This window comes from Cherax quadricarinatus, chromosome 96, assembly GCF_038502225.1.
Source record: "Cherax quadricarinatus isolate ZL_2023a chromosome 96, ASM3850222v1, whole genome shotgun sequence".
In the NCBI taxonomy this organism is placed as follows: domain Eukaryota; kingdom Metazoa; phylum Arthropoda; class Malacostraca; order Decapoda; family Parastacidae; genus Cherax; species Cherax quadricarinatus.
In genome coordinates, this window is record NC_091387.1 from 9798457 (window position 1) to 9806311 (window position 7855).

The following is a 7855-nucleotide window of genomic DNA, read 5'->3' on the forward strand; positions in this document are numbered from 1 at the left end:
CTCTTTCCTCCTGCCCCCACCCTCCTATAACCACAAAACTTCTGCCCCACATTCTAATACTGCATTTTTAAAACTATTCCAACCCTCTTCAACCCCCCCACTACTCATCTTTGCACTAGCCCACCTTTCTGCCAATAGTCGCTTATATCTCACCCGAACTTCCTCCTCCCTTAGTTTATACACTTTCACTTCCCTCTTACTTGTTGTTGCCACCTTCCTCTTTTCCCATCTACCTCTTACTCTAACTGTAGCTACAACTAAATAATGATCCGATATATCAGTTGCCCCTCTATAAACATGTACATCCTGGAGCCTACCCATCAACCTTTTATCCACCAATACATAATCTAATAAACTACTTTCATTACGTGCTACATCATACCTTGTATATTTATTTATCCTCTTTTTCATAAAATATGTATTACTTATTACCAAATTTCTTTCTACACATAGCTCAATTAAAGGCTCCCCATTTACATTTACCCCTGGCACCCCAAATTTACCTACTACTCCCTCCATAACATTTTTACCCACTTTAGCATTAAAATCCCCAACCACCATTACTCTCACACTTGATTCAAAACTCCCCACGCATTCACTCAACATTTCCCAAAATCTCTCTCTCTCCTCTACACTTCTCTCTTCTCCAGGTGCATACACGCTTATTATAACCCACTTTTCACATCCAATCTTTATTTTACTCCACATAATCCTTGAATTAATACATTTATAGTCCCTCTTTTCCTGCCATAGCTTATCCTTCAACATTATTGCTACTCCTTCTTTAGCTCTAACTCTATTTGAAACCCCTGACCTAATCCCATTTATTCCTCTCCACTGAAACTCTCCCACCCCCTTCAGCTTTGTTTCACTTAAAGCCAGGACATCCAGCTTCTTCTCATTCATAACATCCACAATCATCTCTTTCTTATCATCTGCACAACATCCACGCACATTCAGACTTCCCACTTTGACAATTTTCTTCTTCTTATTCTTTTTAGTAATCTTTACAGGAAAAGGGGTTACTAGCCCATTGTTCCCGGCATTTTAGTTGACTTTTACAACACGCATGGCTTACGGAGGAAAGATTCTTATTCCACTTCCCCATGGATATAAAAGGAAAATTAATAAGACCAAGAACTATTAAGATAAAATCAAAGAAAACTCAGATGAGTGTGTATAAATAAATGTGTACATGTATGTGTAGTGTGACCTAAGTGTAAGTAGAAGTAGCAAGACATGCCTGTAATCTTGCATATTTATGAGACAGACAAAAGACATCAGCAATCCTACCATCATGTAAAACAATCACAGGCTTCGTTTTACACTCACTTGGCAGGACGGTAGTACCTCCCTGGGTGGTTGCTGTCTACCAACCTATATATATTTACAACAAAGAATAAGATGTCACAATACCATAGCAGCAACAATGCATAAATAATGTTTTAGTCTAACCAAAATGTCTTCATTACTTTCCCTCTCCTAAGTGCAAGTTGTGTGTATTCACAAGATACATCAACAGACATCAGTGCCTGTACCCTGAAGGAGGGATGAGGAGGTTGTAGTAGGAGACTCATCTGAAGTGTCTTGTCAGCACACTTCTGGCAAGACAATGAATGAATGAATGATAGTGTCAAATGCCAGATCAACCAGACTGACTGATATTTGGGCCAACATGTCAGCCAAATGCAACAGTCTTGTTGAACAGGTAACCACCAGGAAAGCCTGGCCCCAACCTACTCTGCGAAGGTAAGATAAACTCTCGGAACCAATCACGGGTATGACTGACTACTGTCTATCTAAAACACATTTATTAAATTAAAAATAATCCAGAAAGTATAATGACGAAATGCATCTTTAATTGCACAAATTTTCTCTTATATAAAACCCATGAAAATGAAAATACAAATGAATGATAAAAATGAGGATAGGCTGAGAAAGTTAAAAAAAAAAATTATTTTATAATTCTAAAAATAGTCATACCTGAGCTGCTTTTTGAGATCCATGAAGTAATTTCTTGACAATCATCATCTTCACTCTCCTGGTCACTGTCTTTTACAGAGAAATCTTCAGCAATGGCACCAGCTTTGACCAATTCCTTATGACGTAATGCCAGGGCAATCATGGTGAGTGTCTTTCCCAGACCCATATCATCAGCTGATGAAACCAACATACAAATTAAGATGCAAAATTCATTCAATTTTTTTAATACAATGGTTGTCTCCCACCAAGGCAGGATGACCCAAAAAGAAGAAACAAAGTTAGTCTTTTTACATTTAGTAATTTATACATAACTGGCTAACAGCCCCTTGTTCCTGGCATTTAATAATTTACACAGAAGTTACTAGCCCCTTGTTCCCGGCATTTAACCCTTAAACGGTCCAAACGTACATATACGTTCACCTGTGCAGCGTCCCGAATTTTGATAAAAAAATTTTTTTTTTTTAATACGAAAAAAGAACATGTGGTACCCAGGCGTCCCCAGTTTTTTTCATATGGCGTACACCCATTCTCTCATGTCTAGGTGACTCAGGCTTATTGTGCCAATGTTGAATGAATGACAACAGAAACGTATATATACGTTTGGGGCACTACGCGAGAGAACACATATACGTTTGGACCGTTTAACGGTTAATAATTTACACACAAGTTACTAGCCCCTTGTTCCCGGCATTTAGTAATTTATACAGGTGGTGTTACTAGCATCTTGCTCCTGGATTCAACGTCTCTTGTAAAGTTGACTTAAGTAGTTGTGCTTTGCTTCACAACTGAATGATCTGGGGTTAATCCCAGCATCAGTGGAAACATTGGGCAGGTTTCTTTATATTAATTATCTCCTAGCAGGAAGTAGGTACACTGCACATATAGGAGAAAAAAACTAATGGAGACGCTTTGGTCCGACCATAATGTCGTCATAAGTTTCTTTCTCCTATGTGCAGGTTATTTGTGTATTGTTGCAGTCACAGTATTGTGCCTTTTGATTCTTCAGGAAGTAGGAGCCCAAGTGTTAGCTGAATGTTGTGCATCGCATCCTGGTAAGAAGGGAAACGTTGATTTACCATAGATAGGGCTAGGCTTTGACATGAACCAAGGTAGGAAAACAGCTCCTAGCTTGTGAATTTAACAGCATAAAAAGCTAAGAAAAACTTCACTGAACGAGGTCAATTACATCTTTTTAAGTAAAGAATTTGTATCAAGCTGATTGAGTAGTACCTAACTTGCACTTACTAGAGAGAAGACCAAGAGTTCATATCTCTATTTTTTTTATCAACAGCTGTATCTTGCAAAGATAGGTTGACTCATTCAATCACTGTCTTTCCAAATGCATGCTGACATCAAACTACAGATTACAGTCTAACTGCCACACCCCCAGCCCTCTTCCAGAGTAGAGGCAAAGTACTTCCATCCTCCAGGACTTCTGTACAGCTAATCAGTTCCTTCTGAATCCCTTCATAAGGTTCCTTTCTCACACTCCAACAACAAGTCCATTTAAAACCACTTGTCTCCTTTCCTGCTCACACAATACACAAATAATCCACACAGGAGAGAGGAGCTTACGATGACATTTCTGTCTGACTTGCACCCTTGCACCATTTACAAAATCAGTGTGACTTTGTAAACAGTCCAAGTCGGATCGAAACGTCATCGTAAGCTCCTCTCTCCTATGTGTGGCTTACCTGTATATTGTTCCAGTTGTGGTATTGTGCCTTTTTGTTATACATGTTCACGCAAGTCCGTTGGATGCTCAATCCAATGTGTGATGTTACTGGCATACTTCTGAGACTGTCTTGATCAGTCATGTTACGTACAGAGAGGCCCTGCTTATACACCAAGTTAGGTTATGGGCTACTGCTTTACAATGAAAATCACTGTATAGTGAAACATAGCCATCGTTCACTTTTAAATGCATATAAAAACATAACATGCTTACACTATCATATATTAAGTGAACAACTGAGCTAGGCTTAAAAAAGCGTACACAGTACACACATTACTTTCCTTAAAGTATTATTGTCCTTAGCTTATAGTGAGTGATAAATATATTTATTGTAGGAAGTCTGAATAAATGAGGAATGGATAAAATTGAAAACTGTTGCATTAGTGAACTGCCATAAAGCAAAGTGGAGTATAGCAGGGCCCTCCTATAAGCACCTCCTTCCATGCTTCCTTGGTATGAGAGAGGAACCTACAGTCATTTGCAACTCTCAGTGAAGCTTTTGTGATTCTGACCTCTCTAGATTCTATACAAGTAGACATATAGTGATATTTCCATGAAATCACAGAAAGGGTGGAGTTTAAACCTAAGGCAAGCAAGTCATAAAACTCCAGGCCAATGTATAAGCCACTCACTTTCCATGGGTTCTAACCCCATCTGTACCATGGTTTGTTTGCACAGTGTTATGATTTCCTTAGTCAAAATTACTTGCTTCAACATTTAGCTATAAAAATTCATATAGCAAATAAAAAATGACAGTGACTTACCCAGAATACCACCAGGAGGCATCTGCTTCTCTCTCCACAACATCCATGCCAGGGCACGACGCTGGTGGATCATTAGAGAAACATTGAGTCCCTCGGGCTGCTCTTCTTCAACTTCTTCAATGTCTGGAGCCGACTTAAGGGCACTATGAAGATCCTCAATAGCATCCCCAGTCACTCTTACCATCTCCTTCTCACGGGCTATGGAATGAACAATCTGTAATACATCTCTAATGACCCATAGACTGAATGTTACACAGTATTTTCCAGCATACACGGTGTGCCCTTTTTTTCCCCCCTCACAAAAAATCTTGGAAAATCACCCTGCACCTTATGTGCTCAAGGTTAAGGTAGACTTTGGGTTATGCTTTAGCGTATATAAGAGCGTAATTAGCTCTTGATTGTGATTACTAATTTACCATTATGACACTTCTGCCGTGTGCCTTACATGCTGGAAAGTGAGGCACTGTACTGTGATGCCAGCTAGCTACTGGCAAGAGATCAACTGACTCAATGATAGCAAAAGTGTTATCTGGGTCACTACCTCTGTGGGAGACAGTGTTTAAAAAGTACACAACTTTCCTCCACCGATGATTCTTCTCTGAGGCAACATTAAAATTAGAACAATTGGTGGCTAGCTAAGTTGTATCAACGTCTAGGATCTTTCTTATTACCTCCTGTTCCCACCTTTTCTTTCTCATCCTTACTTCTTGCTAATACATTCATCATCGTACATCATCCATCATCGTACATCATCAATCACCATCACCGAATAAACACAAAGATAAATAATATCAAGATACACATAAGTCATACAGAGATGAACTAGCATTTTAGTGAAACTGGAAAAGTGGTATCAAGTGGACTCAGAACTGGCATGAAGTGTGCCAATATTAAAGATACACTGTACACAACACCTACACTTGGCATCTTACAATGGAATCTTGAGAGTAACATGGGTGTTACCTGGAGAGAGTTCCGGGGGTCAACGCCCCCGCGGCCCGGTCTGTGACCAGGCCTCCTTAGGTCAGTGTCCCAGGATGCGACCCACACCAGTCGACTAACACCCAGGTACCCATTTTACTGATGGGGAACATAGACAACAGGTGGAAAGAAACACGTCCAATGTTTCTACTCTGGCTGGGAATCGAACCCAGGCCCTCGCCGTGTGAAGCGAGAGCGTTAACCACCAGGCCACCAGAGTGGCGAAAGAGTGGAGAAAATAAAAGCCAAGCAAGAATTTTAGCGAGCCTTCAAATGAAAAAATGAAAAACACAATATAACGGTGGAAGACTGCAGAAGGCCTACTGGCCCATACTAGGCAAGCCCTGATCAAAACTGCCCATTCCCACCCATGTATTTGTACAACATTTTCCCACAGCTACCCAAGAATCTGCTTCAGTACCTCAGATACAAATCAAATCCAGCCCTTTTCACTTGTATATTTGTCCAATCTCTTCTGAAGGCTACTTCTATTACTTCAGATATACAGTGGACCCCCGGTTTACGATCAGCTTCCAATGCGACCAATTATGTAAGTGTATTTATGTAAGTGCATTTGTATGTGTATGTTTGGGGGTCTGAAATGGACTAATCTAATTCACAATATTCCTTGTGGGAACAAATTCGGTCAGTACTGGCACCTGAACATACCTCTGGAATGAAATAATATCGTAAACCGGGGGTCCACTGTACACAGTTCCAAAATTCATGTAAACTTTGAACATGAACAGTGCCAGAAACTGTCCTTGGACAAGCTGTTGGTAATGATGCAATGCAGAGAAGCGAGTTTGAGTGTTGTCAGAAGAACATAGAAACAGGGACAGTCAGAGAATATCTTACAAGTCGTAATGAACAAGTGTGAACGAAGTGAAGAATTGACGGGGACTCAAACGATGGTCCATGCATATGCAGGGTTTTAAAATCATCTGACTGAGGCCCCTGTGGTTTGATCTCCAGTAAGGGTGGAAACACTAAGACACCTGCTGTCACTGTTCACCTAGCAGTAAAATAGGTACCTGGGTGTTAGCCAATTGGTGTGGGTTGTATCATGGAGACAAAGTAAACCTTATTTGCCCAAAATGCTCTGCAAAACCAGAAGCTTTCTATGTAGTATGTCACTGATGTCAGTTATGATCTGTGTAAGTTCCACATGTACTTCTAGAAATTATTATTACTTAAAGTGCCCTGGTTTAGTGACTAAAGCATTCAACCTGCTACATGAATGGACCATCTTGCCCCTTCCATTAAGTTTAAAGCTGAATGGGAATCTAATTCCTTGCTTCCTTTCCTTGATGTCCATGTCCACCGCTCGGATACAGGTTTTTCCTTTTCCGTTTACCGTAAACCTATGCACAGTGGCATGTACATTCACTACTTTTCCTATCATGCTTCCCCTGTCAAGAAAAGTGTTCTTATCTCCCTCTTTCTCCGTGCCCTCCGCATCTGTGATCCTCAGTTCCTTCCAGTAGAAATTTCCACTCTTCATAATTCATTCTCCCGTCTTGGCTACCCTTCCCATTTCATAGACTCTGCCCTCTCACGTGCTAAACGCAATTTCTTCTCTCCCAAACTCTCTACTCATGGGAACTCTTCTATCCTCTGCCTTCCCTACATTTCCGGTCTTTCTAATCTCAACAATTCTCTCCGTCCCTTAGACATCAAGCTTACCTTCCGCCAGACTAACACTCTTCGCACTAATCTCGTTCATACCTCTCCTCCCTCTACAGATGTTCCTGGTGTCTACTCTATTTCTTGCTCCTCCTGTTCTCTTCAATACTTCGGAGAAACTGGTCGATCTCTTTCTAACAGACTTGGGGAGCACAAAAATAGTGTTAGGCTTGCCGACACTAACAATGCTCTTTTCTGTCACGTCAGAGATCATAGCCATCCTATTGACTGGTCTTCTGCTAAAACTGTCTTCCCTACTTCCAACTCGAACAGTCACCGTCTAGTTGAATCCTCTCTAATACACAACTTTCCTTATATGAACCTTAGCCCTGGCTTTGTCTCTGTAGATGCCTTCCTCTCCCACTACATTGTAAAATGCTCCAAACTTCAGAACACCCGTGACAACCTGAATCCTCATTTTTTCTTTCTTTTTCTTCTTCCTCTTCCCCTTTCCTCTTTCCTTTTCTCCTCTGGGTTGTCTTTCTCTCTCCTGTCTCGTGTTTCTGTTCCTTCTTCATTTATTTTATTTCACCACTTCCCCTTTCACACACCTCTGTGCGCTTGCTCTCCCTCTGTGGGCATCTAGCTCTCTTGCAGTGCTCCCCTTCCTTTGTTTTTAACTGGCTCGTCTTCCTTATTTCCCACTTCTTCCACTACCACTACCTCTTCTTCTTCTACTACTACTACAACAACTACTGATGAAATT

General features: G+C 40.7%; 1 protein-coding gene across 6 annotated transcripts in view; it reads right to left on the reverse strand.

Annotated features, from left to right (window-relative positions):
- Positions 1–7855, reverse strand: part of lds (transcription termination factor lodestar) — a 251928-nt gene that overhangs the window by 149242 nt on the left and 94831 nt on the right. For all 6 annotated transcript variants that reach the window (XM_070105078.1, XM_070105080.1, XM_070105081.1 and 3 more), the window contains exons 11-12: positions 4483–4680; positions 1984–2157 (exon numbers count right to left, since the gene is read on the reverse strand). In XM_070105078.1, the coding sequence (XP_069961179.1) occupies positions 1984–2157; positions 4483–4680 (372 nt within the window). The remainder of the gene's footprint in view (positions 1–1983; positions 2158–4482; positions 4681–7855) is intronic.